Here is an 18,103-nt window from a genome sequence, read left to right on the forward strand (position 1 = left end):
TGAAAAATCATCTGAAAATACTGTGATCATACATAGCCCTTTGGGGGTAGGCATGAGCAGCCCGAAGGTTTGTCAGTACCATCTTATTTCCACTGCTGTAGATCTGTGTGATACATGCACGCTTGGGTTGTTCTATTTTCAGCTAGGTCTCTAAGATTTTTTTTTAAAAAGGAAAAGAAAAAAAAATACATATTATTTAGCAATAGAGAGTATTAGCAGGTTTTGTCTTCTCTTGGTCTAAAGGAAGCCTTTTGCCATATGTGTACATGCCTCCCCAATATGTCCATATTCTATTTTAATAATTTTTCTTCCATCTTTTTTTCTCTTCACAGCCTATATGCTGACACACTACCAGATTTGTTTCCAAAAGAGGAGTTCACAGAACTGCACAGTGCCTGATCCAACTAGCCGCTTTGATGTTCCTCACTGGACCATGTAGGTAAAATTCAAAGAAACATATATATTCACATTATATCTTTCCATGTATTCAACATATCAGGAAACAGATTATTTTTGGCAATAGTGCTCACTTTACAAAGTCAGGGTATTTTGGAATTTATGGACTACAAAATCATTTATTAAGACCCTCCAACTTTGCAATGCATTTTATCATCAACATACACTTAACTGTACTCATATGTCACAATGTGCTTGGTCTCCTTGCCACATCTATTTTAAGTAATTGTGAGTGCTGGGAACACTGTGATGCCTATCATTTCTGTAGGCATAGCTGAGCTAACTTTAAGACCAGCTGCAGTGGTGCAAATTTCAGCTCGGGCACAAAATTCAGCAGAGAAATTGAATAAATTCTCAAGCAGTTGGCAAACCTTGAGTTTCTTGTTATTACAACTGCACAGCTCGTAGAATGAGAGCTAGCCAGGGTAAGAGCTAGGCTGAACAGGTTTACATGAATGAACCTCTATGCTTGTCTTACGAAGAGTAGAGCAGTATCATGGTATTGGTAATCAGGAGAAGGATACCTTCAGATTATTCCTGTTGATCATCTTGAGCTTCTGCACAAACCTTCAAGCTTTCTATGAGTTTCAGACATAATTAAAAAAGTAGCCAATAGTCCACCTCCAAGATTCTCCGCGGAATAATTTAGTTTTGCTATAGCAGAGGTGCGAATCCAAGAAGTTAAATTCAGTTTCTTGAACAGTGTGTTTTCCCTTCTGGTTCTGATATGCTGGCTGAGTTTAGTTGCAGCCAGTCATTTCCCTCTGCGAGAGTAAACCTATGCAAAAACTTAAATTGTTCCGATTAAATTGCCAGCATTCATTATCACTTGACTGCTTTCTCCCTTCTATGTTACGCTGTTTTATGTCTCAGTTGCAGTGGCATTTAAAACAATTTACATGAATTGGTAGGCTGCAGCATTTATGTCTATGTTATAGTTGGTGTTTTACATTCCTTACAAATTTCTCTAAAACTTTCACCTTGGATTGCATTTTTAATTTTTTGGAAATTAACTGTAAGCATGGATATGTAGCAGTTGTTCAGAGGGCCTGTATTTACACATGCTGACACATTCTGCTTACACAGAAAACATCTCTCCCCATATACTTGCTTTAGGGACTGTGGCACTGACTGTTGTGATTGTTTCTGGAGTGTCTTGAGATTTCAGTCACTCAGTTCTATCTGGAGAAAGCTTCTAAACAAGTTGTCACAGGAAAGCATTTTCGAAGCATACTGCCTTAATCTTTATGGCTTCAATGCTAACAACAGGTATTTCAGATGAATCCTGAAATGAAGCTTACACCTGCTTTCATATCCCTAAATTAGGATGTGGTATCTTGCACACAGCTGGCCATGTTCAATTACAGCAGGTTTTGCCTTTCATGTTGTGTTGACCATATTCCAGCTTTACTTAGATCTTTTTCTAGGTATGTTGTGTAAAGTGGAAGGTTGTGTGTTTGGGGTTTTTTGGTTTTGTTTTGGTTTGTTTGGGGGTTTTTTTGGCAGCTTTTCTATGAATAAAATACTGAGAACATATACATTTTCTGGTTTAGTAGTTAAATTTAAATTGTCACAGTTCATAAATAGGTTGCTAGCTCTAGATTGGAGGAGAGATTCATCTTCTCTGTTGTGAGTATCCAAAATCTTCCCCAGTTGTAACTGATGGGCAGGAAAGCAATTCCGAAAGGCATTTATTGTGCCAGAGAGGGTATCAAGTCTGTGAAGAATGCCTTTTCTGTAGGTATTGGTGGCACAACTGTTCATGAGCAGGAAATTATTTAATTGGTGCCAAAATTCAGAGTACCCCGAAGTAACTGGAAATTAACTGTATTTAGTTTTAGCCTAAAAGGAAAGTAACAAAGAAAATACCTGAATTGATATAATTAATTTCTGCAAATTTTGTTACAGTCTACATCTTTCTCCCTGTATAAACGTGTATTATTTGTCACTTAGACTCTGATGTGGCAGTGGGGAAACAGTTAGCAAAAAATAAACTGTTAAAACACCAAACCATCTGATCCATCTACAAGAAATATAGTAACAAAGTTTTCAGAAAGCGAGAAATTAGTATCTTTTTTCCTGATACTAAAATAACAACAACAAAGCCATTAATGTAAAGGAATATAATGGATTGCTTTAGATTTACACTATGCTGTTATGCTACCTCTTAAGTGATTATATGTATAAAGAAATAACAAAATAATGTGCTTTACTACCCACAAATGTGCAGCACATAAAACAGAATTTGTCAGTTCATCTGAACACATTACATTAGTCAAGAGGAGCAGCATCACTTTGCTCAGCAAAGGTACATTAGCTAGGCTGTTTGGCATGTCAGAATCTTAAAATCTTGCCCCAAATGCAAGGGTAATGGTCACTATGGCAAGCATTTATCATTTAACAGAAATAATGCTTGTGCTTTAGTAGGTTTTAGCAAAGTATAGATGTCTGCAAAGGTTGTTGTACAGGTCAGCTCTCTAATAAAAAGTGCAAATTCTAACACAATTGGTTTAACTTTCAAGTGTGAACTAGATAAAGTCTGATCTAAGAAGAGCCAGAGGTAACGTCTTGTCTTACAAGGTTTGAACAGCAGTATATTTGTGTTTATTATTTAAAAAAAAAAAAAAAGTAATGTGTAAAATTCCATTCATATTTGTTTCATATAGTCATAAATGTGATTAAAATTTTTCTTCTGCATTTAAATATCTACCTGGAACTTTCTGGTATTGATAAAATCTTCTAAATTAATCTGAAGTTTAACTCCAGAGTACTGATATTTATTTTATAGAGTAGTGACACAGAAATATTTACTCCTACACATCATCCCTTGAAAAATGATTCAAGCTTTTAATCCAAAACTAATGAGAACTTGTATTTTTATTTATTTTCAAATTTTGGTAGTAGGTTAGAGCAGTAAAGTAGCTTTGACAAAAAGAAAATCGATTTCCAAGCATATGTAATTCGTGCCTATTGCTGTCATGAGTTCATGCTGTAAGCAGTTACGCAATCAGCCAAATCTTACAGTGCTTACTTGCTTCGTCCCTTTGAAGTGACTTGGCTTGACATTATTTTAGGAGAACCATCACAACTTAGATCATTATATATCTATGGCTGGCATGATGAGTTAATGATTCATCCATGAGGACAGAGTACTACTATGCTTTAAAAAGATGATTAATGGACAAAATTCATGGAGCAAGTCCAGAGGGGGGCCACTACGATGATCCGAGGGCTGGAGCATGTCTCTTATGAAGAGAGGCTGAAAGATTTGGGGCTGTTCAGCCTGGAGAAGAGAAGGCTCCGGGGAGACCTTATAGCAGCCTTCCAGTACCTGAAATGGGCCTACAGTAAGGCTGGTGAGGGACTTTTTACCAGGGCAGGTAGTGATAGAACAAGGGGTAATGGCTTTAAACTGGAGGACGGTCAATTTAGATTAGATACGAGAAAAATTCTTTCCTGTGAGGGTGGTCAGACACTGGAACAGGTTGTCCAAGGAAGTTGTGGATGCCCCCTCCCTGGAAGTATTTAAGGCCAGGCTGGATAAGGCTTTGAGCAACCTGGTCTAGTGGAAAGTGTCCCTGCTTGTGGGACCATTCTATGCAAATTAATTTTCTAGAGACAATTTCCTCTTAGTCTCTAGTTATTTAATGGAATCTATGCAGTAGCTATTGATGGTGAGAGCAGCGCATAGACTGGGGTTCAATTTATTCCTTCATAGTTAATTATTTGTTCATAAATAGATTATTTAGTTACTTGGAAGAAAAAAGTTGACATACACCAGTCATTTGTAATTTGCATCCTGAAAGAAAGTGCACCTTTTTTACTAGAATTAATTTTTTTAAGGATTTGTGATTTAAATGAAAGATGGAAATATTTACGTATTTAAATATAAGTATACAAAATATAATTACTCTCAGCTGAAAGCCCCTCTAGAGTATAGTATATACAATTATTCTTTCATTACATGCATTAAAAACTCAAGTGGAGTGATTATGACTGAATTCCATTCCCCATGAAAAAACATAACTTCTATCAACAAGGATCTTTCAATACCTTTTTTTGAAGGGAAGACTATTAATTTTTGGAATTACAAATTTCTATTTCCTTTGGCATTTAAAAAAAAATCTTGAGTTTTCTTGTCACGTACTTTACCAGACTGATCATATTTAACTTGTGAGGACTGACTGGTTTGCAGCAGTAGGTGGTATGTGAGATACAGACTTCAGGAAGGGCATGATATCCATAGCCACTTCAAAGGAAATACATTATAAATAAAATACATTCCTCTGGGGGCTTCCAAAACCATTCTGTTTATAATTTAAATTACATTAAGCTAAATAAAATAGTACAGTAAAACCCTCAAGGGAAAAATACTTCATTTAAGTTTGAACATTACATTCCTTCCGTTAATTGGAAGTATTTTACTCTCTTTCTAATAGTTTATTTTTCATTGAATATATATAATTAAAAGTATTGTAATTATAACAGAAGTAATTCTTTCCCAGTTTGTGTTCCAAGCCCTTCTGTTCAGTAGATCAATATAGTTTTATTTGCCCATCTTCCTTCATTTCTCACTGCTTTATTCCTGGTGACTCACCCTCTGAGCATCAGTGTATGACAGAAGATTACCATCACTGTCTTGCGCATGTCCAACTTAATCAAACTCATACTGCAACTGAGACTCTCAACCAGCCTGAAGTTTTGCAATGCAACCACAGAATGTGAGGCTTTCTTTTGTTGGAATATTTTAGAGTCTGCTCATCCAAACCATGCACCTTGCGTCTTCCAGAGTGCTTGCAGGGGTAATTGTTGAGCAGGGGCTGCAGCACAAGCAAAGGAATCTATTAGTCTCCCTACCTTATAAATGTAACTTGGAGGCAGAGAGGAGATGCTGTATGTACATATGTGCACACAAATATGCATGTGTGTGTATCTACATGTTTAAGATCATACAGTTTGTGCATGTGTGTATGTGTGCTTTGCTGGTATACATATGGTTTATTTTCTTTTCTTGCCTATTTTTGCCTAATTCATGCCTATTCAGTTTCATATGGGAACCTGGAAGGATATTTCATTTTAAGTCATATGAAGATAATGTGACTTCCAGGAGAGGATGATTAGGAAAATATTGGAAAACCTCAGTGAACTATATAACTGTGATTTATTCTACCTTCCTTTTTTACCTCGTGACAGAAGACCATACAGGCTGAACTAAATCAGGTTATTGCTCTTAACAACATGGAAGGCAGTAAATCTGTAGTGCTGAGCTTCTCTAATACTGAGAGCTTTGCAACATGGGTATCTGTAGAAAGAGTCTAGGCACATATAAGCTTACAGAAGCTGAAATAAGTTGCATAATAGAAGCAGGGCACTCCCATATGCAATACTTATTCCCATTTTAGAGTCAGCCTTAAACCAGCCACTAACTTCAAATCAATCCTCATTTAAGGTCTAAAACAAGCTTTGTGTTTCATATAAATGAATCTCAAGTTATTAAGAATATTCATTCCCATGGGAAAATAAATCCTTACACCTAAATATTAACAATATTGAAATAGAAAAAAGAAAGAAGCCATGCACAAATTTTCCTCTAATTTATAATTTTTTGGGGTTTTGGTTTTTGGGGTTTTTTTTTTAAAAAAAACCACTTTCAAATGGCAATACTAATTAAAACTGACACTGGATTGAATAAAAACTTTGTTGGCCTAAGAGTTTCATGTAAGACTGAGTAAACTTTGAGGGGGGAAAAACTAGTATAAAATATCAAAGCTTAGACGTATTTTCTATTGACTCAGAACCTAAAAGTTTTATGAAAAAAGCAAGAGTCACAAAAGTCTAAAGAAATTACTTCTTTGGTATATTTTCTAAGATTTTCATTAAGGCTTAAATAAGTTTACAATTTCATTGTATATCCTTCAAAAACCTTTCTTTTTTCTTTCTGCTTTATAAGATACATTTTTTTTTCTCCAGTATTATTTGTCTGTGCTTTAAAACTAGCCTTTGTTCCTACCATAAATGATCGCCATGTGATTAAATAGTAGAGGTAATGAACTGTGTAATGAAATACCAAATTTACTGTACTGTGGCAAGTAGGAATTGATCTGAGTTTTTAAGAATGGCTTTTAAGTTTCTCCAAATTGAGGGTACTGGTGGATGAAAAGCTGGAAATGAGCTGGTAATGTTTGCTGGCAGCCCAAAAGGACAGCTGTATCTTGAGCTTCATCAAAAGCAGCGTGGCCAGCAGGTCAAGGGAGGTGAATCTGCCCCTCTACTCCACTCACCTGAGACCTGACCTGGAGTCCAGCTCTGGAGCCCTCAACATAAGACAGGCATTGACCTGTTGGAGTGAGTCTAAAGGAGAAGCACAAAAATGATCAGGGGGGTGGAACACCTCTCCTATGAAGAAAGGCTGAAAGAGTTGGGGTTGTTCAGCCTGGAGAAGAGAAGGCTCCAGGGAGACCTTGGTGCAGCCTTTCAATACTTAAAGGAGGTCTATAAGAAAGATGGGGACAAACCTTTTAGCAGGGCCTGTAGTGATAGGACCAGGGGTAAAAGTTTTAAACTCAAAGAGTGTACATTTAGACTAGATATAAGGAAAAAAAAATACAGTGAGACTGGTGAAACACTGGAACAGGTTGCCTAGAGAGGCAGTAGAAGTCCCGTCCCTGAAGACATTCAAGGTCAGGCTGGATGGGGCTCTGAGCAAGCAGATCTAGTTGAAGATGTCTCTTCCCACTGCAGGGGGGTTGGACTAAATGACTTTTAAAGGTCCCTTCCAACCTGAACTATTCTATGATTCTATGAAATTTATTAAAAAATAGTTTTCATTATGCAATTAAATTAAACCATGATTAATTACTATTTTTTGCTTTTTTGTATCCTATACATTTCCACCAACTTTAAAGTTAATAGAGAATAATTTTATTATTTTAATAAATGTATATGCATATGTCACCACGTATTTTGTTTAGCTCTGTGGCTGGAATGGTTTGTGGTAGGCTAAATGAAAAGGTAGTCCCTCATTAAAAATCTGAAAGTGTTGTGTAAGTAAATGTATACTTGTATCGCCAACTAAAACTCAACATGCTAAGGTAGTTCAGGTCCTACTCTCAGATCTGACTGCTTGATCATAACAAAGAAACAAAAGTCCTTGGATAAATTCAAGTTGGTAGCAAACACTGGGCAGGGGGAGTGGGAGAGCAGCAGTCCCTCTGTCCCCTTCCCTGGGTCTTGCTGCAGCTGTGTCCGCCTCGCATTGCCTGCTTATTTCCAGACTCACAGTACATGAGGTCACGGTCACGTTCTTCTTGTAACTCCTCACGTGCAAGGACTTAAGGAGGAACTTTTAGTCATTATGATAGTGATAAAATTTTAGAATTGTGCTGAAATTTCTATATGTAGTTGTCATAGAGGTATATAGCTAAAACTGTGAGGTAACTGGAGTTTCCTTTAAGAAGGAACTGCAAGGCTTTAAAATGCCCTCAGAAGCTTTGTTCTGAATTCGGACATTTGTCCTTTTGACTAGTTGTGCACTTTATCATGTGCTCTGTATTCATACGCACAGAGCTGCCACCCAGCCATGCTCTGAATGACAGCAAGGCACTAGATTCATGTGTTTTATTCGAAAGAGGAGTCATAGGATAACATAGTTGCAAGTCCACCAAATCTGTTGTTTCAGCGTAATTTATAAGTAAAATTAGCTTTCAGATGTGGAAAAGAAAACCTTTTCATTCCAAATGTCCAAAATTTTAATTACAAAATATTTTCAACCTTCTATAGGTATGATAACGCTTTGCCTGGTCTGTTTTTCTAGTTACATCACTCTGAATGATGATCTCGTCTCACATTTGTGTCTTTCATATTGTCTCATGATGCTATAGTGCTGTCTTGAGATATCCCTTCAAAATAATATTCTTTTTTTAATTATTATTACTTTGAACACTGTGGTGAGCAGGTGAAAATGAAAAATTGCAGTACTAAGGTCAAGTATGCTTCAGGATGTGTTAAGTTACTTAAATGTATGAAAATGTTTTTAACACGCGTATGTAATTTAAAATGTACTGCATTTATGTAGATGTTAGCCATCTCTCTTTTGTTTTCTTATTCAGCCTATGAGTTTTCTGGGGAATGTATTGTGTCTGATGTGTTCGTGGCTGCTATCAAAATACAAGTAATAAAAGGTATAAGAGTGGAGGTGTCAGTCCAGCTGCAGTGAGTAATCACTCTTGCTTTGAAGCAGATAATGTAGGAGGAAAGGAAATGATCCAAACAAAGAAGCCACATTTGTACTTTTTCCCTGGAATTTTTCAATATTTTTCCATTTTAGACATCAGAAGAATAAGTGATTATAAAACTGAGCTTTGTATTCAGTTCTTGGGCACAGTGTATTACTTGTGCATGCAAGCTACAGGGGTTCACAGTCAGCTCTAGCAAGATGGTCATTGCTGATTTGCCTGGTGCTGGGTGAATTACAAAGCTTATGTTTTCATGCTAGTGCAAATCTTCTGAAAAATGCCTGCATTTTATTGGGATACTATTGCAGAGCTGATCCTACCAAGTAAGGTGCCAAGAGCTGATTCCCTAAGGCATAGCGACTCTCAACATTAGCCCCTTTATTGATTTATATCTAACTTAATACAGCTGTTTGCATGTGACAAAAAAAAGGTTCCTCGATGTTCAAAGCATTTAAAAATCTCTGTTTGTTCAGTGAGGATTTTGAATAGGTGACTTTGACTGAAGCTCATCACATTAACCAGGTCCTAATTTGGGCTTGCACCATGCACTGAGACAGTCTGCATGAGAGAAGAGTTAGAATCACAATCACTGCAACCTGTAATTACACTGTTGGTGGGCTCATAAATCTCATCCTAGTGATTAATAGAAAAGAAGAAACTAATAGTGTGCCTCTGTGTTTTTCTATGGAAGATATTCCATCCCTTATGTTAATTTATATTAAGAGGTTAACTGTGTTGACAGACAAGGAGGAAGGAATGGAGCTCATGAAAGACTGTGTCCTAGGTGTAAAATGAATGATTCACTATGATTCTTCAATTTCAAACTTTTATCAGAATAAATAAATTCATTCATTCATTTAATTAAAAACGTTGTTGCTTTGATGCTCATCTTAAAGTGAAGTGAAAAGTATTTTCAACAATGGCACAACAAATTTGCAGTGTCACACTGCAGCCTAAGACAAGGTATTGTAGCACTTGGGAAAGATCAATAGAGAAGTTGTATAACCAAGATCAGAGCTTTCTGTGGCATGGTGACAAGGACTCAGACTCAGTAACCCAAATGCCCTCTGCTTCTATTTGTAACCGGCAACCTGCCCAAGCATTTTTGAGATTTGTTTCAGTTTGTCTTTGTGCTCACTTTTTAGCATTAGCCTCATAGGATTTTTCCACTGCTCTGCAACATCCACGATGTCTGATGATCAGGGTCTTAAATTCTTGTGTGCAGTCATTGACCATTTCCTATGTAATCAGTAGGTGACAGAGCTGCAGGCAACACAGCTTGCAGGAGAGGACTTTTCACACTCATTTCTGATTGTCAGGGGAGCTCCAGGCACCACTCTCTCCTGTACCACTTCGTCTAAGGTTATTGCAGTCCCGGTGTGACTGTGCAAAGGGTTTTGAACAGTTCGAGACTCAAGAGGGCTGAGAAGCATGTACTGGGCTGCTCATCAGCTGGCATTTACCAGCTTAACTGACTTGTAAAAGAAAACTTGAGAAGCAACATTTTAATACACAACTCATCAGTGACGTTTGTATTAAATGGATATAATGTCTGTTTTCAAAAGTACTGAGCCACATCTTCAGGCTCTGTTACTCTGAATAATTTTTAAAAGTATATCTTCCCTTCAGAAACATTAGTGGACATTGCATGGTTAATAAGAACTAGGTGTACTTAATGGTCCCCGAGGAAAGAAACAATGGGTGTTTTGTGTCAGTCTTTTTTCATATGTGAGGTAGTATATTGTTTTATTTCTCTGTCCATGGAAAATAAGTTGCATTGTATACCTTGGTATTACCTAATTCATCTGAGGGAGAGGATGTCAACTTAAGTTTCTGATCTTCTGTTTGCTCAAGACAGTATCTCTTTGATGAGCTGCATTTCTACTTTCTTTATACTACATCCATTCCTAGTGATCCCTTTTCCTCTAAATAGCAGCCAAGGTTGACTAATTATAATTAGCTATTATCTTTATGCATCTGTCTTTCTGGGACTATTTGGATTATATGCATAAAACCCAGCCAGGATTAATAAAGATTTAAAGTACTGACAAATCTATTTTCTTATTACTCTTCTTTTTAATTGGGAAGAACTCAGAAACCTAAGACTACCAATCCATACATCCCTTTTTCTCTAGCAAACATGTTTTGTATTAACAGGGGTTCTATTAGCAATTTTTTTGTTATCTGTGATTGCTGAAGAGGCCTTTGGGACAAACTGATCCAAGCAGCTACCAAAAATATATAGGGTTGCGTAATGCATTAGATGTCACTAAATGCCTAAATTAGATCCCTAGTGCAAACATGAACAATCATTACTACTTGTAATATGTATCAACACCTTTAGCTCTAAAAATTTAAACTCAAGCTCTGTAGTAACTACTGTAGTTAATTTGCTCAGACTGTTTCTCAGTACATGTAGGGACTTGTTGGAGAGAGTCAGTAATCAGTGGGATATTTGCTGAGGTTTCTTCCTTTCTTTAAAGATAGTTTTACATGTTATTTCAATGGTTTCAATGAGTCTGACTAGGTTTTGGCAATTTAAAGAAATTAAAAGAGCAAATCTGGAACTGGGAAGAAATGCCTCTATTCTTCCAGGCACTGATTTCTCCTAATGCTACTGCAGAGCAGAGGAATTCTACAAGAAAATGTCTAAAATGTCTTGTACTAAAATAGAGAATCAAGTAAATAAAGCTTCAATACTTTCAAGACAACAAGATAGGGAGCTGCCTGGAAAACAGAAATATCTTTAGAAAAAAGATTTTGAGTTTCTAGGATTTATTTCTAAGGGCGAGGGGTGGGGCGGGGCAGGGAGAAAATATGTTATATTTAACAATGCTTAGAGGAGTAGGACTTCATCTTTTAAAAGTCCTGTGGAGGACCCCTGTATGCTAAGCTACACAGAATTTAATCTACTTCTGAAAGATGAAAGGATGAGGTGAGCCTGCCAAAATTTAAGACTCTGCTTCCAGGGAGTCTAGGCTTTTCTACCTTAGTGATTAGATCTCAAAGCTACTTTCTCTGGCTATAAATCCCTCTAAATAATTGCTTTAAAGAATTTTATACAAACTGACTGTATCTCCACGAGGTATTGAGGAGTCTCCATTATTTCAGTGCAGGAACCAAGAAGATTGTGTTTCAGGTATTTGAGAAAAATGCAAACTATTCTTAGTTTGTTTCTTTTTGCTCAGTTCTTTTTCATTTAGGATACTTGTGGCATAAATAGTAATAAAGCTTTGTTTTTCCAGTTCAGTTTCTGGTGTAAGGGTCCCAAAATGTAGGGATATATCTCTTACATATTAGACTAGAACCAAGACGATTGCTTTTCAGGTATTTGAGAAAAATGCAAACTCTTCTTAGTTAATTTCTTCTTTCTCAGACTTTTTTTCATTTAAGATACCTGTGGCATAAATAATAATAAAGTTTGGATTTTCCAGTTCAATTTCTGGTGCAAATATCCCAAAATGTGTCTCTTATATTAGAAAAGTTCTCAGACTTAGAAAGTTCACTGCAGATAAAGCCAAAGGGATTCCTTTTCTTATCTATGTATTTGTGTACGTATATATCTGTTTGCTTGTTTGTTTTCATGGATTCTGAATTTTCTATATAGCATGATATAAATAACCTAAATAGTGACTTATTGCATCTAGGAATGAATTGTTTCTGTGAACTTATCCAGTTGCATCAATTTTCAGAAAAATATCAAAGATTTTCCCACATAAAGGCAGATAGAATAAGTGATAGTTCAATGTTTTGGTTTCAGTACTGCTTCCTTTCCAGCTCTTTTTAGTGATCTGACCGTTAGTGAACTATACATGTAGATTTTTATGTTTTCAACCTTAATGTGATTGCTGATGTGGATGGAAAGCACATGACAACTAACAGCCAGATCTTTACTATTCATTAATTAAATATAATCATGTATGTAAGAAAAAAAAGGAGAGTACAAATTGCTTAGACAGGTGTAATAGCAATTTTTCTTCATGAAAATTGTGTGAAGGAGTAATTAGGTTGTAGGTCTCTGGAAGTACCTAAAGGAGGTTAAAATTTCAACAAGAAGCTTGACATTATTTTTTTTAGAAAAAATAACCTATTTCTGAGAGTTTCCTGACCCAGAATACCAAACTTACTACATGTTGGTAATGGCTGTAAACTCATTTTAAAGTGAGGACTGGGCTAGAGAGGAAAAGCCCATGATTTCTGAGCTTTGTGCCACTGGGAGGGACATGAACCCAGGATTTTTCTGCCCCATTTACAGGGAGCTGAGTAGCAGCAGCAACAGTATTGCACTCTGGGAAAAGCTGTACATTCTTTCATTTCTCACATCTGTGCAGATGTATGAAAACCGGGGTGGTCAGGATAGTCCACCTTATCTATTTTTCATCAGAAAAAACCAAGCAAAAATCAGTCCTTTTATGCGTGCAAACCCATCTCAGAACAACACGGGCATCTGGCTGACGGTGACTGAATGGGCTTATACGTGTGTTTCACAAATGTAATAGATCAAGGAAGCAGAACATTTATATGACACTGTTAATCTCAGCATAGTACAGGTGACTTTTATCTGCAACTTCTGATAATATCTGGATAGGAAGCATGGATAAGCTGTGGGAGACTGCCAGCTCAGATTAGATCTCAGTAGGCAAGGACTTGAGAGCACAGCTGTCTGAAGGCAAGCACGGCTCTCTCGTATCCACAGGTGCAGATGCCTATACCAAGGTATCCATTGCTATGCTTAACCCTCCACAGAAGTATATGACAAGTGGGCAGGAGTGGGTATGGTCTAAGCTTCAATATGATTCTAAAGGAGTATAACTAACTGTCATAGATCAGAATTGCAAGGAAGAAGTTTTACAAAATCAACACAATGGACATGTGGCCTGTTCAAAGCATGACTTCTTAGAGCAGACTGTGTTAGAGCAAGCTGGCAGGTAATACAAGGGATAAGGTTGCTGTAGCACAAAAATCACATGATATGAAAGTAAAGCTGCCTGCCAATATGATTTCATTATTTCATTTTAATAGCTGAAAAGTAAATTCTGATATAATATTCTTCAAAAGTCACTAGAAAAAAAATCTTTAGTAAAAAAAACTATTCTCAGGGTCCTTCCTGATCCCTACAGTCAGGATTGGTCATTCTAAATGTATGATTTATTTATTTTTTTAAAAAACTATTTCCTGTTACGAGGGCTGAAACAAGAAAACAGTAGAACATATATTGAAGATTTTAATCAAGGGTTGTTTACAGATTTTTCTAAATTTGGATCATAATACACAAATACACACTTTTTTTAGTAAGCAATAGGCTTGGGAAGACAAAGCAATTCTTGTTTTATAGTGAAGATGTTGATTGCTTGCTATATGCTCTTCACCATCACTTTTAATGCTGTCTTTCCCATAGCAGTATTATGATATCTTTTGGATATTGATTGACCACTTATCACATATGCAAAGAAACATGTCCAGTGTTGTGTTCTGTTGTGGAAGAGGCTGAAGCGCTCACACTGCTAAGGAAGAATAAAAAGTGTTGAGGCAAGGTTGTACTTGTTCTTTGTTTCTGGGGGAATTCATTCCTCGTGTTCTGGCTAATTTCTAGGAAAACTTTTTCTCCTTCCCATGTAATCTGTGTTCCCATAGAAACTTCTATTATGCCAAAGAAGTAAAGTCATATGTCTGTAAAAAGACCAAGTCCCTAGAGGACAACTTGAAATATTGCTCCCAGATGGATCAGCCTGAACAGTGCACTGCCAAAATGTAATCATGTTTAGGGTCCTGCCCATTAAGCGATACTGACGTTAGTGTTTATGACATTTTTGTTGTTCAGCTGAAAATATCATGCAGCATTCTTTTCTATTCACTATTGCACCCCATGTAACACTGAAGTCCTCTCTTTTGTTCTGTATGATGTTTTCCTCTGTAAATTGCTTTCCATCACAAAGCTTCTGCCATCCTGTCTGTCCCTTCCTAGTCAGTCCAACGGGGACAAGGTAAGGGAATGTGTCACAGCAGAAGCACTGGAAGAGCTTTGGGAAACTGGTGAGCAAATAGATTAACTCTCACTGGCCTCAGCTGCTGCTCATGAGCATACAGGAGGGACATACTTTGAATGAAGGAGAAAATTTTTTGGTTTTCACACATTGAGAGGCATCAGAAACTAGCCTACTCAAGATATCTTATATGTCTAGGAAAAATCTCGGATGTACTACAAATGCTGCTGTTACTCACACAGCCATCAGGAAGCCTTCTTCCACTAGATTTTAACCTTTGTTGAAGTGGAGAAGAAATATAATATTTGTAAAAACAAAGAATTAACCAAAGGATATTTTACCTTTATATCAGTTCTATTTCTTGCTGTTTCTGTTGGAGCAAGGTCACCTTTTAAATAAGCAAAATACTAACTCTGGCTTGCCATCCCTTGAAAATTAAACAATACCTAAAAGTGCCTTCATAAAGGTACCATCGACATATTATCGTAGTTATTGCATCTTGTGAATCTGCACAACACATTTATTCACTCTGCAGGCCAAAAGACACTTGCTATCTCTTAGTGGACTAACTTTAAGGATTCAGGTAGTCAAAATAAGCTCCTTCCATCTTCCATGCTTTCATCTTCCATGCTTTATCAGCTGTAGTTGAGGCTTTTGAGCGTACTGTCAATCCATTATTCATTGCCTACTTATGAGCTCTTCAGTTATACCTACACTTTTCACAGGTGCTACCAAAGAAATCTTGATGTAATTTGTTTCAGAGCTCACTGAGGCCACATACCTTCAAATGCTAGGAATCTTTTATGAAAGTTCAGAACCTTATTCAGTCTAAATATGTATACAGATTTATATTTTTTATGTAAAGAAGGAAATAAATCTGAACAATTTTAATTCTATGTTGACAGTGTAGCAAAGACTAGAGCTAGTGAGTGGATGGCAGCATTGTCCATAGGCAAAACTGGAACAGCCTGGTTTCAATGCAATTTTCTTGGGAGAAATGGAGGAAGGGAGGAAGGGAGAGAGAGCACAGATTCAGAAAACACCAACAAGAGTAAGAAAAAGTTGGCACACCTCAGAAGAAATCCAGTTGCTTAAGACACTCACACTGGGTTGGTTTAATCTGGAGAAGAGAAGGCTTCAGTGACACCTTATTGTGACATTCAACACTTAAGGGAGTTTATAAAAAAGATGGAGAGAGATCTTTTACAAGGGCATAGGACAAGTGGTAAGGGTTTTAAATTAAAATAAGGTAGATTTAGGTTAGATATAAGGAAGAAATTCTTTACTATAAGGGATGGTAAGTCACTGGAACAGGATTCCCAGAGAAACTGTGGATGCCCTATCCTTGGAAATGTCCAAGGTCAGACTGGATGGAGCTTTGAGCAACCTGATCTAGTGAAAGATGTCCATGCCCATGACAGAGCAGTTAGACTACATGAACTTTAAAGGTCAAATCAAATTCCACTTCTCTGCTAATGAAGAAAATAAAAATACAACCATGATCTCTCAAATTTTTTTGGGTGTGTGAGAACGTTTTTCAAAGGTGCCCATTAAGCACCTTTGAACTTTTCACTTTCTTTTTCCTCTTTTGTGATTCAGAGTGGACACAATAATATCTCTTTATGAACTCTCGGGGAACTCCAGAGAATGTTGAGTCATATACAATTACATTTGCTTGTACTATCCTAATTCTGGCTAAGAAATGTGTTCTTAGATCTGTATAATGTGTTTTTTACCTGCATCCTGTTTTATCTTTTGAGAGAATCACTATAATCACCAGTCTGCTTTACTGCCAATCTAAGGTAATTTCATAGACCCTTTGTGAGGGCTTAATATAAAACTTTATCACCCGGTTGCTCCATCTCTGTGTGAACCATTTTCCGCAGACCAAGGATGCTGCACTTATGTAATGCGGCAAACCCTCCTAATCTGCCAAGGTTTTAAGACCAAGCCCTTTAGTTTCTTCAGAAGTTTTCAGATAAATGTTTGAGATGAAGTTTTAAATCTGTATTGCTGTGCTCATATAAAACACAGCTCTTCCTGTTACACTAGGAAAAAAACACTGACTGCATTTCAAAGTTGAAAATGTATGTTCGCATTTCTTAGTTTTTCTATTCCTGTTCCTACTTTTCTCTTTCATCATTTTAATGTAGATATGCAAAATGGATTAATATGTGCTCACTACAAATCAAAACCTTCGCAAAGGGGACTCTGTATCTATAGACTTCTGTGAGGAATCTTGATCTCCTGCTGTGGCCCATGTTTTCAGCCTTATTTTCCATCATTTCAGTTGTCAGCTACAGAGATGACTGAGAAATACAGTTAACGTAGTCATTGCTATTTTATTCCAAAGTCACCACCCTGCTTTGTTGATTTTAATCTTAAATGCAGTAACCTATCCTAACTTGAATATTCTGTGTGAGGAAGGGATTTTTTTTTTTTTTTAAGTAAAAATAGTAGATGGGTTTAAAAAAAAAAAAAAAGGAACAAGAGGACATTTTGCTTTACTTTTTCTCCTTTGGTAGACATAGCTGTAGGTTTTTAAATTTTGTTTTCCTAATGTCCTAATCCCTGAGACTGTGAAGAAGTTTGTCTTAAGTTTCTTTAAGATTTTTTTTTTTTTTTAATATAAATAGAGCTGTTTGGAAGGTGTTCTCAGATTCTATCTTTCTATGCTTGCAGAGATATTCCAGGAACAAGAGGACAGTTCCCAAAAAAGCATATCTCTATTTAAGCGGAGTTAAGGCTAGTTACACCGGTGATTAGATTAAGCTGTCACACATACTTTTCTTTCCAGATTAATTTACTTTGTGATTTTCATCTGGCTTAGATAACAGTTAAATGATATTTGCAGACCTTTCTGATCCATGACTACGAATTTTTTTCCTAAATAATACATTATGATAGAATCTAATCAAAGTAGCTGAGCCAAGGACTGATCCAATGACAGACTGACTTTGGAAGAGGAGAAAATAAAGTAGGGAACTATCTTGATTTTCCTCCTGCTTAGCATTAACAGGTGCTGAAAGAGTCAAAGATCTGATACTCTAGGCAGCATAACCTTTTCCGGAGTTTTCAGAAATTAAGAAATCTCGGTCATAAATTCTAGGTTTGATAAAGATTTTACTTCAGACCAAGACAGAATCCTTAGAGAGAGTTGGGTTTCTTCTCATACTTGGTTCCACTATATCTGCCCATTCATTTTTGCCTCCTCTTAGCAGTGCACATTTCCTTTTCTTCTTGGCCCACATGAACTTGATTAGCTTGGGTTCTCATTCCTGTTACTGACCTCTTCAGGAATTAGCTGCTTTAATATCTTTGAGGATCTGTACTGACATATGTGAAGTGAGGAAAACTATAGTGAGAACCAGGTCTCCATGTGGTGGAGCAACTGGGACAGTTAGGATAAACTTATAAGTCTAAATAAGT

At 36.7% G+C, this 18,103-nt stretch overlaps 1 protein-coding gene across 1 annotated transcript in view; it reads left to right on the forward strand.

Moving 5' to 3' along the window:
* The first annotated feature begins 337 nt into the window (after nucleotides 1-337).
* The window catches only part of LOC104521800 (muscarinic acetylcholine receptor M3), a 126,650-nt gene continuing 108,884 nt past the window's right edge, over nucleotides 338-18,103 (forward strand). Inside the window, exon 1 of the mRNA XM_010163912.1 lies at nucleotides 338-435. Coding sequence (XP_010162214.1) covers nucleotides 338-435 — 98 coding nt within the window. The remainder of the gene's footprint in view (nucleotides 436-18,103) is intronic.

The sequence above is a fragment of the Antrostomus carolinensis genome, unplaced genomic scaffold, assembly GCF_000700745.2.
Source record: "Antrostomus carolinensis isolate BGI_N321 unplaced genomic scaffold, ASM70074v2 scaffold243, whole genome shotgun sequence".
In the NCBI taxonomy this organism is placed as follows: domain Eukaryota; kingdom Metazoa; phylum Chordata; class Aves; order Caprimulgiformes; family Caprimulgidae; genus Antrostomus; species Antrostomus carolinensis.